The 17045-nt window shown below is 39.9% G+C and overlaps 1 protein-coding gene across 2 annotated transcripts in view; it reads left to right on the top strand.

Moving 5' to 3' along the window:
- The window catches only part of cdk18 (cyclin dependent kinase 18), a 65790-nt gene extending 52656 nt beyond the window's left edge, over positions 1–13134 (top strand). For both annotated transcript variants that reach the window (XM_030729340.1, XM_030729339.1), the window contains exons 7-16: positions 1258–1352; positions 1465–1527; positions 2050–2173; positions 2538–2658; positions 3913–4010; positions 6573–6678; positions 9365–9407; positions 9505–9595; positions 12240–12317; positions 12863–13134. In XM_030729340.1, the coding sequence (XP_030585200.1) occupies positions 1258–1352; positions 1465–1527; positions 2050–2173; positions 2538–2658; positions 3913–4010; positions 6573–6678; positions 9365–9407; positions 9505–9595; positions 12240–12317; positions 12863–12897 (854 nt within the window). In that variant the 3' untranslated portion in view covers positions 12898–13134. The remainder of the gene's footprint in view (positions 1–1257; positions 1353–1464; positions 1528–2049; positions 2174–2537; positions 2659–3912; positions 4011–6572; positions 6679–9364; positions 9408–9504; positions 9596–12239; positions 12318–12862) is intronic.
- The last annotated feature ends 3911 nt before the right edge of the window (positions 13135–17045 follow it).

Genomic DNA, 17045 nt, shown 5'->3' with positions numbered 1-17045 from the left:
GATCAGTGTATAGTCAATGCACATGTACCTAATTATATCTATTACACCAGAACAGTTCTAATAACAGCAACACAACGTCCTTACATCCACCTTAATAGAGCAGCTGAAGTTAACACTACAGACCGAACTGTTCGCACAGCTCAGTGTAGAATGCCTTTGACTGTTTAGGCAGACATAATTTTCTAAAAATTGAGAGATAAATATCACACAGCTAACTTTTCTATTATATCTTCATCTGGCCTAGCCCATCTTTAGGAGGGTAAAACACAAACAGAAATCAGTATGTGCTGTGATGGAAGTTTAAGTATTAAAATAAAAAAAAATAAAAGTCTGTTACATATTAGAATTATTCACTAGATAATATTTACTGATGCGTTAATGTGTAAAGAACATTTTGACTGAGTTGGAGCTCATTTTAGCTTCTTGTTGGACATTTTGGTAAATGTTACTATTCAGGATTCATCTACAGATTTTTTGCGTTATTGAATGCAATCATAACTGCCTAAATCTGAAAGTGAAATTAAAAGAACAAACTCTCAAATGAAACATTGGTCTGTCAGTCTTTCAACTCTGTGTGTGTGTTTACTGTTCAGTGGTTTCAATTTGTTCTAAATTTATATTTTATACACTGGTTAGCCTAAATTATAACCTGCATTCTTAGAATAGCTTAAAAATCTTTTTTTTTTCATTTAAATTATAAAATGTAGCACGAAAGTAGCATGAAAAGAAAATATGTACATGCACATATTAAATTTAGGTGAAAGGGGCTGCAAAGTCTACTCTCTCTCTTGCTTTTATGCTGTGGTAATTCAAACCTCAGTGACCTCTGGAAGCATTTAGGTGATCTTTTCAAGACACAGCAGCTTGCTTTAAACCACAGACTGTATATAAAAGATGGACAATGCAACAAGGAAGGCGAGCCAGAATATTTCGTTTCAGCCTCCTGCCCACCTCTTGATCCCGAGCTAAGATCACAACTGATGTATTTTTGGGATGTACCTGACCTAACTGCACGGCAACCAATTGCTAATCGTGCTTATTTGGAAAATGCAGTTAGGCTACATGAAGCTCAACGGGTGTGTGCTAACATTAGGCTGCTTGAAAGGCAGGATCTTAATACTGCCCCTCACTCACTAGTCCACAGACTCTGGTGATGTGTCAACCATCTTTATACAGTCTGTGGTTTAGGAAAAAAACAGCTGCAGTGTTGCTGTTTTGTTGGAAGAACATGGCTCACTTCATGTCTCCTTCCCTCAGTGTCTCTGCTTAAGAACCTGAAACACGCTAACATTGTCACCCTGCATGACATCATCCACACCGACCGCTGCCTCACTCTGGTGTTTGAGTATCTTGTGAGTATATCAACAGTTCATGTTTTGCAGGTTTTCTGAAGGTGTTGATCTCGATGACTCAAACAGAATGTAGATTAACTTGAGTGCAAATTGTGACTATTTCATATTTCAGGACAGCGACCTTAAACAGTACTTGGACAACTGTGGGAACCTCATGAGCATGCATAATGTCAAGGTGAGTCATATACACGACTCATCAGCAACATGCTACCACCAGCATCCCAAAGAGAGCTTGTTTTAGTAGCAGGTTCTAAGCTGTAGCGCTGAGTATCCAGTTTTCTGAAAAATATGTTCAGCACTTCCTGAAAAAACTCAGATGGTTGCTGAACAACACTTGTTCCTCTAAGGTTATTTACATGTGAGGGGAAAAAAATTACCATGAAGGACATCCGGCATGGAAAAGCTGCCAAATCAAACGTGGAACTGCCTGCTGTGAATAACTGTGATGGATTTCTACATGTACTAAATGCCTATTATGGGACCAGTAAAATTAAGCATTAGTGACAGAAATCGAGCAAAAAAAAACACTCAAATAATTGTCCAGGAAACTGTAAATAGCTATTAATGTCATTTTTATTAACATTATTTTAATCTTACCTATTACACGATTACCACAATTCTTTTTCTCTTCTGATTTGCACGATTTTTGACTTTGTTGTTCTGCTAATTACATCACTGCTTCATGTTTCCCCTGCAGATCTTCATGTTCCAGCTGCTGCGTGGTCTGTCCTACTGTCACAAGAGGAAAATCCTCCACAGAGACCTAAAGCCGCAGAACCTGCTCATCAATGACAAGGGCGAGCTGAAATTAGCTGACTTTGGTAGGTAGGAGAACAATAACAGACACACGGTAACAAATCCAACTGTGGAATTAAACGCAGAGACTTTTGGGAAAATGCAGCACGTTTCTGGGCCGTGATCACTTTCCAATTTTATTTTTATTGCCACTCAGAGATCTCCTTCAGCACCTTTACTTCCTGTATCCTAGCAACTGTGCCCCTCACTCTGAGTTTTCACAGTTTTCTGGTGGCGGCGGGTTGTGAAACCCACCAGTACGTTGTGACTGCGCTTCAAGCAACCATTTCAACCTTCTCTTTAATTGGTCACAGTGTGTAGATGTTAGAGCTACAATATTTCATTGTGCTGTTACTGATGGCCTTTGATCTTAAATTCTGTAATGTCCAGGTTTGGCCAGGGCCAAGTCTGTCCCCACTAAGACCTATTCCAACGAGGTGGTAACGCTTTGGTATCGACCTCCTGACGTGCTGCTCGGCTCTACAGAATACTCCACACCCATCGACATGTGGTGAGCAGGACAATACATGTTTGCTTTGAAGGACCGTTATGTATAACATCCATCCTGTCATGAAAAACTGTTTGATGATCTGAAACATGAAAGTGTGACAAATGTGCAAAAAAACTAAGAAATCAGGAAGGGGGTAGAAACTTTTTCACAGCACTGGACAAAAGTATTGGTGCACGCTTCTTCAGTCCCTTTACAAACGTTTGTGAATTTGAGTTTAATAATTTAACAGGACGCCACTGTCGCAACAAGTTAATTAGTGAAATTTCTTCCAAACCTCCTCTGGTGTTAACATCAGCGCAAACACTGTCGGGAGTTTGGGTTTCCATGGTTGAGCAGCTCCTGCAGGTGTAATGTGTAGGTGGCCCATGAGGTGTACGTGTGTTTGAAGTTCGTTTGGCATTTTGGCTGTCACTTTTATCAGTGATGTCAAAACCTTCCACTAACACAAATAACAATTATACCGAGGGGCAGATAAAATATCATTTTGATTTGGAGCATGAGGAATCTTTGTTTTAAGCCTTTAGTATCAGAGAAAAAATATCATTTGTCATGAGGAGTGAAAGTAGCTAAAGACACTGAAACCACTTTGTCTGATACATTTGAGCTTTTTAAGATGGGAGTCTGTGGGGAATGACTCCAATAACCACCCAAGAAAATGCAGTTTTGGGCATTTAAGTGCTTCATCTTTCAGCCACAGTGAATGTGGCTAAATGCCTAAAACACAGCTAAAAGTGTCTTGAACCATTGCGCTTGTTGGGGTATTAAAAGAACTAGTGATGACCCGTTAAAGTGAAATCCTCTTACTTGGTGAAACAATAATAATATGCAATAACTCGAGGGCCATCCAGGATTTCCATGACTCATTCCCGTCTATTAAAACCTCACAGGTTGTTTCAGCAGCAAGATGAGTCACTAGTCATACAAAAGAACGTAATATATTTGCATTCACTTTCCTCGTGTTTGGCAGTTTGCTGTGGTGAGAACACCCCCACAGCTCTGCTAAATCTGTGGCAACACAGGAGCTTTTTTGTGAGCTCGTGGAGCCGCATATCCTCTCAGCAGACTGCAGGGCGCCTCTTCACCACACCATCCTGCGTGGAACTGAAGGCTGGACTGTGCCCACTCACACCATGCTTGTTTGCACTTACATCCACTTCAAAGAGTGCTGATTTTGTGTGTGTGTTGAACTCGACCATTGTTTGCTGCTTTTTTGCTCCTCCTCTTTACATCCTTATCTCCTCCTTCTTCTCTCAGGGGTGTGGGCTGCATCCAGCATGAGATGGTAACAGGTCGTCCCATGTTTCCCGGTGCCACCGTAAAGGAAGAGCTACATCTTATTTTTAGGCTCATGGGTAAGAAAGACATAATTATAGTGTTTTGGCTAAACTAGAATAATGAAATATTAGTGTGCATCTTAATGCAGCGACCAAGTCATCAAAAACTTCAGGTCTTTCTCTCAGATGAAGACAGTTCAGCAGGATTTACTTATTTTCTCTTGTTTACTATCCAAATATTGCAACATGGAATGTTTGATGCAGATCATTCTGCATTCAGCATATTCTGTTTAAATAGTTCCAATTAGGAATTTTTCTCAATGTAGCAAATTTTAACTAATACATGTGGGAGTTACCTTTTTTTCTGGAAGAATTTTATATGTGTGTTATCACAGGGTCTTTACGTCACAGTATGCTGTTGTGATTTGGTGCTGTATAAATAGCCTCTTAATGTGTGTCGTACACAAAACAGTTTGCAAGGCTGGGGTAGATCCACATCCGCCAAGATGAGACCATATTAGTAAAGACTTGAATATCATATGTGCATATTATTATTTTAAAATCTTTTATTTAAAGCAGTGATCTCACTGAGATCAGGAGCTAATTTTTTTTTGTATAAACAACACAACCATTTAGAGAGTCACAACAAAAGATGCATGTTTGAGTCAATACAAAAGATGCATGTTTGAGAAAAGCATATGAAAGAGTGAGTGCATAAATGTAACCTTTAAAAATGCTCCAGTGGAATAAGAAAATGTAGCTTCAGGGCCTTTTGTAGTTCGCTGTATTATTGGCAGCAAAGTTTAGTTCAACTTAGTTTCAAGTTCAAAGAGAATGAGAAGGACACCGAATGTTTGCCTGCTCGGGGAAAGTAGGGAAAGAGTCGCCTGTGATAAAACACAGCGAACTGTGATACAGAGAATTCTTTGGCTCGGTCAAGTTTGGACTGTAAAACTACAGATTCAGGTGACAGTTTATCACAGTTTGGAAGCACGTATCCATCTCTAACTGACAACAGTGACAGCATTTTTCTTTTTAAATATTGATTTGCTATTAATATTTTTTATCACTAATTTGTTATTTTTGTTTAAATAACACCTCAAAGATAAATGGCTGGGACATTTGAAAAATAATTTAATAATTAGATAAAAATATAACAGAAACTAAAAAAGGCACTTTGGGGAGGTCTCCTGAACACTCGTGTGGGAGGTGATCTTTTTCATGACAACAGTCCCAAATTGTAGAAGTCCTCAGAGGCTGATGCATCAGCCGTTTCTTTGGAGTTGCTTTTCTGGCAGGTAAAAATGTAAGATTTTAGATATTTAGTTTTAAACTTTACAGATGAAGAATGCAGAAATCCAAAAAGAAGATCTTTCCACTTGATATCGTCACCAATTCTGTGTATGAATTTTACACGTTATTCACTTGTATGTGGTAATGCCGGCATGGTGACACTTCTGGACAGGTGGCTGGGATATCTGCTAAAACTCTTGACTATTGACCTTGAGCCTGATATCTTCCATTGAAATGCACAACAATATATAATTTTCTTCTGAAAGGAAACTGTCAGTTTCATTCTCCCATTTATATTTTCTGTGGGTGGTGCTCACTGTTTTGACCTCCTGAAGACTCTTATGTATTCTTGAATATATAAAGACTTTCAGTAGGTTGTTTACAAATGTCCTTAAACACTCCATAAAATTGCTGTTGTTTTGTAAATCTAACAAAGTTATTAAAAAAATAACTCTGTGGTCTTTTTCGTGTCTGTTAGTCACTCAGTGTCTAAACAAGGTGCAGCATGGGGAGAGGCCCCTGTGTGCATCCAGCTTATTAGGGATAAAATCAAGGTCGCTGAAGCACTATGTCAGAATCTTTATCTCTTCAAGCAAACCATCATCAGTAATAATATTTGGCCATGTTTCCAGAGATAGTCTGATCCATTTATTACCCAATTCCTGTTGGTTAAATTTTTATTGCTCAACCATGCCTGAACCCTGAAAGTGTGCCCTTCCATCTTGGATTGTAGTTTAAATTACACCAACAAAATAAGCTCCTCGCTTATACAGTATATAGGGTAGTGCCAGTTTTCCCCTATTCTTTGCGAGCTGCAGAGGTAGCTATATTTTTTCTTTTTCCTTGCCAAATATACCAGGACAGTTTGTCCCATTCTTTGAACTGTTTTTCATTTACTTTAACCGGGAGTGTTTGAGTAGGTATGATAGCCTCAGCGAGATATTCATTTTCACTGATCAAATTCGGAATTCTCAACTTAATATTGGAATTAAATTCATCTCTTTTCTTTATGGCACTCATACTGCAGAATAACTCGTGTGATCAAAGAGCTGTTCGCTCTACTCATGCTATGTTTCTCCACTGAATCACTTCTGTGAGGAAGATCATTATGCATGTTTGCTTTGCAGCTAACTGACGTGCACGTTTAAGGTTACTGCTGCAGAAGAAAAAATCCAGGAGCTCTGTAAATATTTAACTTGTGTTCAGTAAAGACACAGATGAGCTTAATGTCTGTCTGTGCTCATGATGCAGATATAGATCAGATCACTTTTTGTAATGATTCGACTGAAAACATTGAGCAGCTTTGTCCTGTGGCATCACACATTTCTTTGCTTCTTTGTCCTCCAGGCACTCCGACAGAAGAGACTTGGCCTGGTATCAGCAGTAATGAGGAATTTATGTCGTACGTCTTTCCTCAGTACAGGCCTCAGCCTCTCATCAACCATGTGCCCCGGTAAAAACTCACAATTTTCTGTTCCCCGTCTATTTAGTGGGAATAAAAAACAAGCATAGTGAAACGCTAACATCTGCTAATTAGTATTACACGCAAACGCCTGCTGATGCTGATGTCAGTTTGTCAAAATTATGCCAAGATTGAGTTTGTTTTGGATACAAGAAAAAGTTATTTTTGGGGGTAAAAAGTTTTGATATGTAATAGTTTGGATGATTACTTTCTTTGTCCCCAAATTTCCAAGACTTGGAAAAACAGCAGTGCAGATTGTACCTGATGTTTTTCAAAGCCAGTTTTCAGCTGCATGTTTATGTCTGATAGAAGTTGCTGATTTCCCACAGGACTCACAATGGCACTCTCTGTGTCACCTCATTTAAAAAATACCACTACAGTTTGTTTTTGTTTTTTTTCCCAATTTCTTTTTTAAAGTTTTCCAGCATTACAAAATGACTGAAATGCGAAAAGAAGGAAAAAAAGAAAAAAAAAAAAGTAAATAAATAACAGCGAGACAAAGAAGAAAGAAAAGGAAAAAAAGAACAAAGATCAGTGAAAAGTTAAATTCAATATTATATCCAGTCACTGTAACGTTGTAAGGCAGCTATACAAAGGTAAACTGAAAAGAAGAAACAAGCAAGAAAGCACTAATTACCCCCCCCCACCCCCCCCCGCAAAAAAAAAAAGTTAGAGTATTGATGGTGCATATGGAACATTCAATAATATATAAACTTGACGAATACAACAGAAAAGTATACATATACACTCACACCACCTACACTACCACATTGACACACACACAGACACACACACAGGCAAAGGGCTCCAAACTAAGCACCCGTAGGCATAGACTGACTTACATATTACCTTACTGGCTACAAATGTATATAATATTTTTGTTATCTGTATATAGTGTTTTGATGTGTGTGTGTATATGTAAATGTGTGTATTGACATTGATATATATATTTTATGTATATAGTGCTTATGTATATGTGTATAGTTTTTTTTGCTATTTTATTTTATTCTATTTTAGTTTTAGTTTAGTTATTTGTTCTTACTCATCCTTTTCATTTTTTCTCTGTACTGAGCTGCTGTAATGCGCAAATTCCCCCGTCATGGGATCATTAAAGTTTTATCTTATCTTATATATATATATATATATATAGCCCTTGGTGCATGCCTCACAAAGACAAATTAAAATAAATAAATAAAATGAAATGAATGAGAAAAAATAAGATTTACACATAAATAACTTTGCATATACATAAATATATATACATACACATATACCCATATATGCACATACTTGTATACATGCACATATAGGCACCTAAAGACACAAATAAGTATATGTACATACAAAAAAAAAATCCCGCCCATCCCCCCCCCATGTAACAAGTCAGTAAAGGAGCGGGTAAAGGTAACGCCTAAATATTTAAATTTCTTATGAGCAATTTTAAAGGGGAAGAAGTTTAAAGGAAGCGAGAGCACTGCAGCATTAACCAAAAACAGCTCACTTTTCTGAAGATTTAACTTATAGCCCGACATTTTACCAAAACGTTGAAAAATTTCCAACATTGAGGGGAGCGAGTGGATGGGGTCAGAAATATAAAGAATGAGATCATCTGCATACAGGGAAAGTTTATGAAATCGTGTAATCCCCACAAACTGCTGATGATGGCGTAGCCAAATGGCCAAAGGTTCTATTGCCTGGTTAAACAGCAAAGGTGAAAGAGGGGGCACCCTTGACGGTGCCACATCATAGAGGGAAAGGGGATGAAAGAGTTCCATGGGTCAGAACTGATGCCACTGGAGCTGAGTACAGAAGGTGGATCCAGGAAACAAACCTGGAGCAGAACCCAAACCTCTGAAGGATATAAAACTGATAATTCCACTCGACTCTGTCGAAAGCCTTCTCAGCGTCAAGGCACACCACTACCTCAGGACTGTCGGATGAATATGAATAAAGAATATTAAGCAGCCGTCGAGTGTTGAAAAAGGAATGCCTCCCCTGCATAAAACCAGTCTGATCCTGAGCTATTAAATCTGGCAAAGCCCGCTGAAGTCGACAGGCAAGGACCTTAGCCAGGATCTTAAAGTCCACATTAAGTAATGATATCAGCCTATAACTCCCACAGAGGGTGGGATCTTTATCTTTCTTTAGTAAAAGTGAAATAGTGGCAAGTGACATAGAAGGGGGAGCGAGTCAGCAATAAAAGATTCATTATACACACTAACCAGGAATGGAGAGAGAAGTGAAGAAAATTCTTTGTAGAATTCTGTTGTAAAACCATCGGGGCCTGGGGATTTACCAGCTTGCAAAGCCCTGATAGCATTGTGTACCTCAGAAACGGAAATAGGGGAACTCATCTCTTCAGAGAAGGCATGTAGGACCTGCGGAAAGGGAAGAGTATCGAGGATAGATAGCTCTGATTGGTTTAGAATGCATGATTCAGAGGCATATAAATTTGACAAGTAATCGCTAAAAGTCTGGTTGATCAAATTGGGGTCAGCGACTATGTCACCCGATGGGATTTTAATTTTTGGAATTAGCCTAGAGGCCCAAGCACGTCTGGTTTGATGGGCCAAGAGTTTATGTTTGGGTTTTTTTTTAATGAAAGAGACATTCTTGCAGTTCTTTAGTTTGCAGCTAAACTCATTATACAGTCTGAACTGTTGCTTTATCTCCGCAGGTTGGACACAGAAGGGATTGACCTGCTGTCTGCTCTGCTGCTGGTATGACACAAAAGCACAGTGACGTCCGCCTGGATATGAGACAGAACGTAGCTGTTCACAGACTCGCTGATTAGCTGTTTTCATCTTGTGGTTTCAGTACGACACCAGGAGCAGAATCTCCTCGGAAGCTGCTCTACGTCACCCCTACTTCCTGAGTCTGGGAGACAACATTCACAATTTGGCAGACAGTAAGACACACACACAGAGATTAAGGTCCAAAGCTCTTAGAACATGACAACATCCAACAATGATGTTACAGTACATGAACGCTGATCCTGTAAAGTGCTAAACTCAATGTTTTTTCTAACTGTTGTGTAGGCAGAAATATTTATATTTCAGTGTGTCCTGTCACAGCAGTGTGAGCCCTCTGTGTAGCTCATTTAGTTAATGATGACCCCGTTCCATTAAAGCCCTACTACTGAGCAATCATTTTTCTAATTACACCTTATTTATTGTATTTTCCACCTGTTTCCTAAGGTTTGAAAAATGTCTGAAGCAGACTGTCAGCAATCGGAACTGACAGAAAAACTAAAGCCTGCTTAACTTTTGTATGCAGCACTGTGCAAAAGTCTTGAACCAACTCTCTTTGCTTTATATTTTGTAAGTTTTAAAAGTGACCGATAGTTCGTCAGGCTTTCTGAAGTTTTCCTTTGGTCATGCTGCCTTTTCATTCATTTTCACTGATGTTGTGTCATACAGACGACTTAGCAGAGAACTCATTTTAACTTGTATCTTTAGGCATTTTGTTTCTAACAGCCTGTTGCAAAGCACGATTTGTTCCCAAAAGATGCCAAAGATAACACAGTTTTACTGCCATATAATAGTACTTTTGCTCCGAGAAGGTGATTCCCAAAGAGCTATTAACTGAACACTTAGCATGTCTCAGCAAAAAAATTTTCAGGACACTGAACAAATGGAGGACAAAAGAAGCCCTTCCTAAGAAAGGGAAACACGGAGAAAAGACTGAGGGACACAAGAACTGGACTGAAACAGCCGTCAGATGGAATGATGAATCCAAATTTGAAATAATAATCCATGCTGAAAATTACCATCAGATCCACTATGCAGTACCATTTGGAAAGCATGCGACTGGCAACAGTTTAATTTTTCAGCATGACAATGATCCCAAACACGCTGCCAATGGATAATAGAAAAACACACAGTGGAACCCAATCAGTCATGAATTGGCCTCCCCGGAGCCTGGAGCTCATTATTGAAGCAGTGTGGGATCATCTTTACAGAGAACAGAACTCTGTAGAGTTGTACAAACTTCATCTTTGCCTGATAGTGTAGTGGTTCACACATTCACTTGGCAAGCAAAAGGTTAATTGTTTAGTTCTAACCGGGGGTTGTGTCAGGAAGTGTACCTGGCATAAAGCACCGCCAAATCAAACTTGTGGAGCTACCCTCTGTGGTGACCCTTTATGACAAGCGAAGAGCAGAAAGTAGCTTTTTACACTGATACATCTGTGCATGCACATGTTTCAATAAAACACTGCACCTGTTTCCTATGTATCCCTGAATCTCCTCATGAGGATAATAAGCTGGTGTAGTGTTCTACGACCAAGATAAAAACCACATTATTCCTAATAAATCCAAGATTTGACTAACTGATAGCCATCCAAGCTTGACAGGTTCCTCTCTAGTACCCTGGCGTAGACCTCATCCCCGAAGCTGAGGAGTGTGATCGCAAACACGTTCCGGTCCACGTTCTTGAAGGGGAGAACCACCACCCAGTTCTCCAATCCAGAGGTACTGTCCCAACTTCCACGCAGTGTCAACAGCTCCGCAACATCCAGAGCGAATCTCATCCACCCCTGGTGCCCTGCCACTAAGGAGTTGATTAACCACCTCACTGACCTCAGCTACACAGATGAGGATTGTGGTCTTCTTCATCCCGAGATTGTCCTTCCACTAAAGAAGGCATGTCAGTGGGATTGAGGAGTGCTGCACCTCCTCAAAGTACTCCACCACCTGACTATATCTGTAGTTGAAGTCAGCAGCACTCCATCCCTACTGTACACAGCATGAGCTGGAAGCTGCTTTCCCTCCTTAGTTGGTTTTGCTAGAAGTCCCGCTTCATGTCCTCTCCAAACTCCTCCCACACCCGAGTTTTGGCTTCAGCTACTTCCAGAACTGTATTTTGCTGAGAATGCTGGTCTGCTCGAGCTATCCAGGCTTTGATAGGACTCCTTCAGCTTGATGGCTGCCTTCATCTCTTGTGTCCACCATCTGGCTCTGGGGTCACCGCCACGACATGGACCACCTTATGACCATAACTCGCTACAGGAATGGCAGTACAGAAAATGGCCCATTCATACTTAATGTTCCCAGCCTCCCTTGGACTGTTGTTGGACTCAAGTTCAACAAGTTTATTCACAAGCACAGATGTACTGCAACAGTTCAAACAAGGGTTCCAAGTAGTCAAGTTCAAATCTCCAATCCAGTGGGCAACTTCCAGAGTTCAGTTTCTCCAAGAATCTCTCTTCTCCAACACAGAGCCAGACAAGGTCATTTACTCACAGCAGAAAACAAGGCAAAGCAAGCAGGAGAACCAGCTTCACTGACTGTGAGCAGCAAAGACTGAAGGTTTTCTACCACCTTAAGTAGCAGCAATATAATACCAGATTGCAAACAGGTGAGCTTGTTACCTCCAGAGCAGAGAGGCGGGAGTCAGGAACAGGTCCTGAAACACAAGGCGAGGTAACATACTCACTCCAAACACATTCACACCAGCGGAGGAGAGGGAAAGAGAGAGAGAGAGACAGGTAGGAAGTAGAGCACAGCACAGAGGGACCGTGACACTCTTCTTATTCCCCATTTGTGTTACAGCTGCTTCAGTGTTTTCTCTCAGAGAGGTGCAGCTCCAGAAGGACCCAGGACACCGCAGCTCAGTGTTCCAGCCTTTAGGTAAGAGGTCTGATCTCAGTGCAACATTTGACCAAGTCACAGTGACTAGAATCCCCTTGTTTGTAGCACTAATATACACATAAATAACATTTATGGCATTAGATCTTTGCATTATATTTTTATCGTACATAAGCCAGATAAATGACAGATGAGTCTAACGTGCTAACAGTCTAACAGCTGTGTTTGGTTCCTAACCACAATATGATGCGTCTGCAGATGTGCTGTGCTAATTAGTAAAGCACTCTGAGAGGCCAGCATGCCAAGTTCGTTCATTCTGATACCAATAAAACTGCCACAGTGAAGATCTCAGGGGAAATGAAAAGAAAGTAAAGTAAATAAAGATCTGTCTACTTCTTCACTTCCTTTTCTTTTATTGGGAAGGAGGCTCAGGTACTACAACATTTTCTACTATTTTTTTCACCAAACTAATAATTGTTACATTGAAAGAGTCTTTTAAGGGGAAAACGTGAGTCATTTCTTCTTTAAAAACGACTGTTTCCTCTTTGGTGGTCATTAATGCCAACAAGCTTCAACTTCAATTACAGGTCGAGGAAAGAACCGAAGACAAAGCATCTTCTAGAGGTCATGGCGAGGAAGGAGAGAGATGCACACAGCGAGGAACTGCCTTTTCAGATCACAGCACCAAGGCCATCACAGTTCAACACATTCACAGCACGCTCATCTGCACGGACACACACGCAACTCACACACTCACTCATTTCCATGGCAGCTGACCATGGAGGCACACAGAGTTTCTGGAGACAAACTTGGATTGCACTTGAAATACCTTCTTTATCCATACACACACATACATATTTGCACACATTTGCACAATCAGCTACACTGAACATGCTGCCCTGATATAACTGCACACACCAGAGATTTAGCCTCCCGACACACACACATGCATTTCAGCCTAAGAAGAAATGGGGCACTAAATGCATTTCTCTGCTATGCTATACTGCGCACATTTACACTGTCCTGCTTTACATAGTATAATTTCTGTTCAGAGCACACGCGGGGTTCTGGCCATCTAAAGTAGCTGCTATCACCACTGGAACAATGGTACAGTCACAGGTGCAGGTCTCGGCCCACACAGAAATAGCAGTGTTATATGTTGGTGTGGTTCCAGGTCAGTTAGTTTCTAAATTCTTTCTGTTTTTACCTTACAAAGGTTAGACATGTATGATATGTAGCTTAAAGACACATGTTGAGATTTTGGCACCTCATGAATCCTAAATTTTTCTCCCAGCTCAACAGTGATTCTCCAGGGATTTGTAGTTGGAGGACAGGGTTAATCCCGATAAACCACCACTACGCTCAGAAAAGGCTGACCAGAAACCAAAGAATATTTTTTTTTTTCTGTCATTCATATTTTTTGTGAAGTTATTTGTTTAAACATACATTGTGTAAATATATAATTAACATTTAATCGTCACACAAGATGTTACTTTTATCGTATGCTTTTTTTAAGCCCCTCCAGTTTGCTCAAGTCTGAATATGAAATAAGCAGGTCAGTTAGATAGAAGTCTGGGTGCTACCAGGCGCTGGCTCAGTCGCGAGCTTGTGTATGTATTTGCAAAATGTTGGTGAATTGAAACTGTTTTTGTCTTTGTTAGCAAAAACCGAGCAGTCTAATGAAGCAAAGTCGTTATGCGGCTCCCAGACAAACACTCAGTAAAGCTTCATTGCATAATGTGAGGAGCTAATGCAGTAGCTAGTGCGGATTAGCGATCTGAAAAACCCAGCTAGCTAAAAGAAAGCTGGAGTAACACGAAGCTTCTGTTTTAGTTTTGAGGAAAACCTTCATTTAAACCTTCTATTCATAATCCCACTGACATTTGTAATCATACTAATAACTAAAACCTGAGTCTGGAAGTGCACCTTTTGAAATAGTATATGATGGGCATGCATAGATTATAGAGATTTGAAAATTCATTATTCTTTGTTCAATATTATTTTACCAGCAGTTATCAGACTCTATTTCAGATAAATGTTGGGTTTTGTTGGACAAAACCAGCGATGGAGAAGGTTTTGACCTTCTCTTGGCCTTTGTAATAGATATATACTCGTAGGTGCTGCATTCAGTCGTGTGAGATGCATCTCTGCATTCTCGCTGAGGGTATCTGACTATGGACTCTGTACTCTGGCACTAATGTGACATACAGTTGCACAGATGGGTGTTTTGTGTGTGAATTCCCAAAACATTAAGTTGGAATACACTGATGGACTGCAGAAGAGATTAAATGATTCATCTGCTTCTATGATTAAGAGTAAATGGGTTTAAATTGTGGGAGTTCTTCTGTCACTTTTTGCATTTTTACAGCACAACTTTGTGAAAAGCAACTGTATTACTGTAATGTTAACTTTCAACATGATATTATAGAACTATTAGGGTGACTGTAAACATACATTGAGTATTTCGATATGGAAAGCCACAGTTTAAATGTAACTATGTATCCCATATCAAATACAGTTCTGTCCAAAATCCTGTGAAAATTCTAATTATAATGATTTTTAATTGAATAGGAACCTCTGTCTCACAAATGCATTAGAAGGTCCAGTTTTCATGAACAATATGACAACTGTGCTGACACAATGGTCCAATGAACAGGAGTAAGCAATGTGGCATCAACATGTATATATCTTATCTTAGCCGTTGATATTTGAGCAGAATGGAATCAGATATATTGGGATAATAGTATCAGGTCAGTTGGGCCCCAGTATGGCAGCTATGGGTGACTGGTATCACTTGACAGTCTTGAAGTTGTAGACAGTAGCATCACACTGTTCATTTTCAGTCCCTCTGCTGTCATATAACCAACACTGAAGCTACCATAAAATCTGACTCTGTTGTGAATAATAATAAACCTGTGTGGTAAAATGGACTTGCCTTGCTACAGTGCCCGTGTCTTCTCGTTGTGAGGGTAACATACAGTGTTAACAGCTGACTTTCACTCCAGTTTTTTGAAGTTGCCTTAGTAAACTGTGCATGATATTTTAGCTTGTGGAGAAATTATATTTGTTTCAGTGTATCCAATGTGCTAGGAGGCATTTATTTTGTGTATGTAAATAACTCACAATGGGTGTATGTATTTTTGTAGTTTCCTATTTGCACAAACCGGAAGTGTCCTCTGAAGCCTGTTCCCCCCCCTTTGTGTTTTTCTTTACATGATTCTGAACTATGATATGGTTCCACATCTTACTGAAACACCTCATTCCTAAACCAGTGAATGGAGAAAGTATGCCCTATAGGTGCTTTCTAGTAGCAATTTAATAGGAGTCACCGGTACCTTCATAATTTGCACAGCCATGGCCTATTGCTAGACTGCAAGCTTTTAATGGTAGATCCACAAAAGTGCATACAGTGAAAAGTACACTCTTGTGTTAATAGACAGGTCAGAATTTCATAAACTGTGTTTATAACAGTTCCCATGTGACTGTTTGAGCAAAGATCTTATGCTTATGTCCTACTTAATGAAAATTATCTGGAGACAAAAGTGATGGAGACTCTTGGAAAGTGATACTCTCCTCTCTCCTTAATTTGCTCTGACATCCTGTCTATCCTCTTTCTTGTTCAGCACCACACATGTAACACAGAGGTTAATTACAAAAAGTACCTTTAAGATTGTCTATTATAACATAAGTGCAATATGAGAGGACTCTAAACGTCTTAGTGGAATACAATAGTGGCTCTTTTTTTGCCACAGTCTTCTTCCAGTTAATAAACTGTGCTGGATTTTAAAATCAAAGCAGTAAAAGGGGTGCCAGTAATTTCAATCTACTTGTTCCTTGAAATTGAGCTATCCATAAATGATAAAGAAGATATTGTGAAAGAAGATCACTTGTGAACTTGTCACAAAATATGGCCTTAGGATGTGATCCATAGTAAAAGGTCAAATCTGTGAAAAGTCTAGAAGACCGAAGCCAAATGCAGCTTGACTTGCTTTAGTTTTTTTTTAAGATGCTTCCTCTGTTACTGCTGATTGGTGCAGAGCGTCCTAAATGTAGCCTTTCTAAGATTGGTGTGGAGGGCTATCTCCTCAAGACATTGAATACCATTGAATGCTGCAGATTTTTCTGAAGTAATGCTATAAGCCCATAACTGTAAATATGTTGATTTTTGTTTTTTTGTGGCTAACAATATTCAGGACAGGGCAACCCAAGAGTGAGCCAGTCCAGTTTTGATTACTGGAGAAGGCAGCATTCAGATATGCCATTTTTAATCAGAGTTTAGCATCATGCCAGTTAGACTTCTGGGATATTGATCTGGTCAGTTCAGTAGCAGAGGGGGGTGTTAATCAGTTTTAGCTGCTTTAGTGTTAATGAAATTAACAGCAGGTGCACTAGAGGGGTAATAATGAGACAACCCCCAAAACAGAAATGGGTTTACAGGTGGAGGCCACTGACATTTTTCCCCTCCTCATCTTTTCTGACTGTTTTTTCACTAATTTTGCATTTGGCTAGGGTCAGTGTCACTACTGGTTGCATGTGGCGATACCTGGACCCTACAAGTTGCACAGATAATTCAACTCCTCCAGGATGGCACATCAATACGTGCCATTGCCAGAAGGTTTGCTGTGTCTCCCAGTCTCAGAGCATGGAGGAGATTCCAGGAGACAGACAGTTACTCTAGGAGAGCTGGACAGGGTTGTAGAAGGTCCTTAACCCATCAGCAGGACCAGTATCTGCTCCTTTGTGCAAGGGGGAACAGGATGAGCACTGCCA

This window comes from Archocentrus centrarchus, chromosome 5, assembly GCF_007364275.1.
Source record: "Archocentrus centrarchus isolate MPI-CPG fArcCen1 chromosome 5, fArcCen1, whole genome shotgun sequence".
Lineage (NCBI taxonomy): Eukaryota > Metazoa > Chordata > Actinopteri > Cichliformes > Cichlidae > Archocentrus > Archocentrus centrarchus.
Note: the sequence above shows the minus strand (reverse complement) of the source record. Positions and strands in the feature narration are given on the sequence as shown.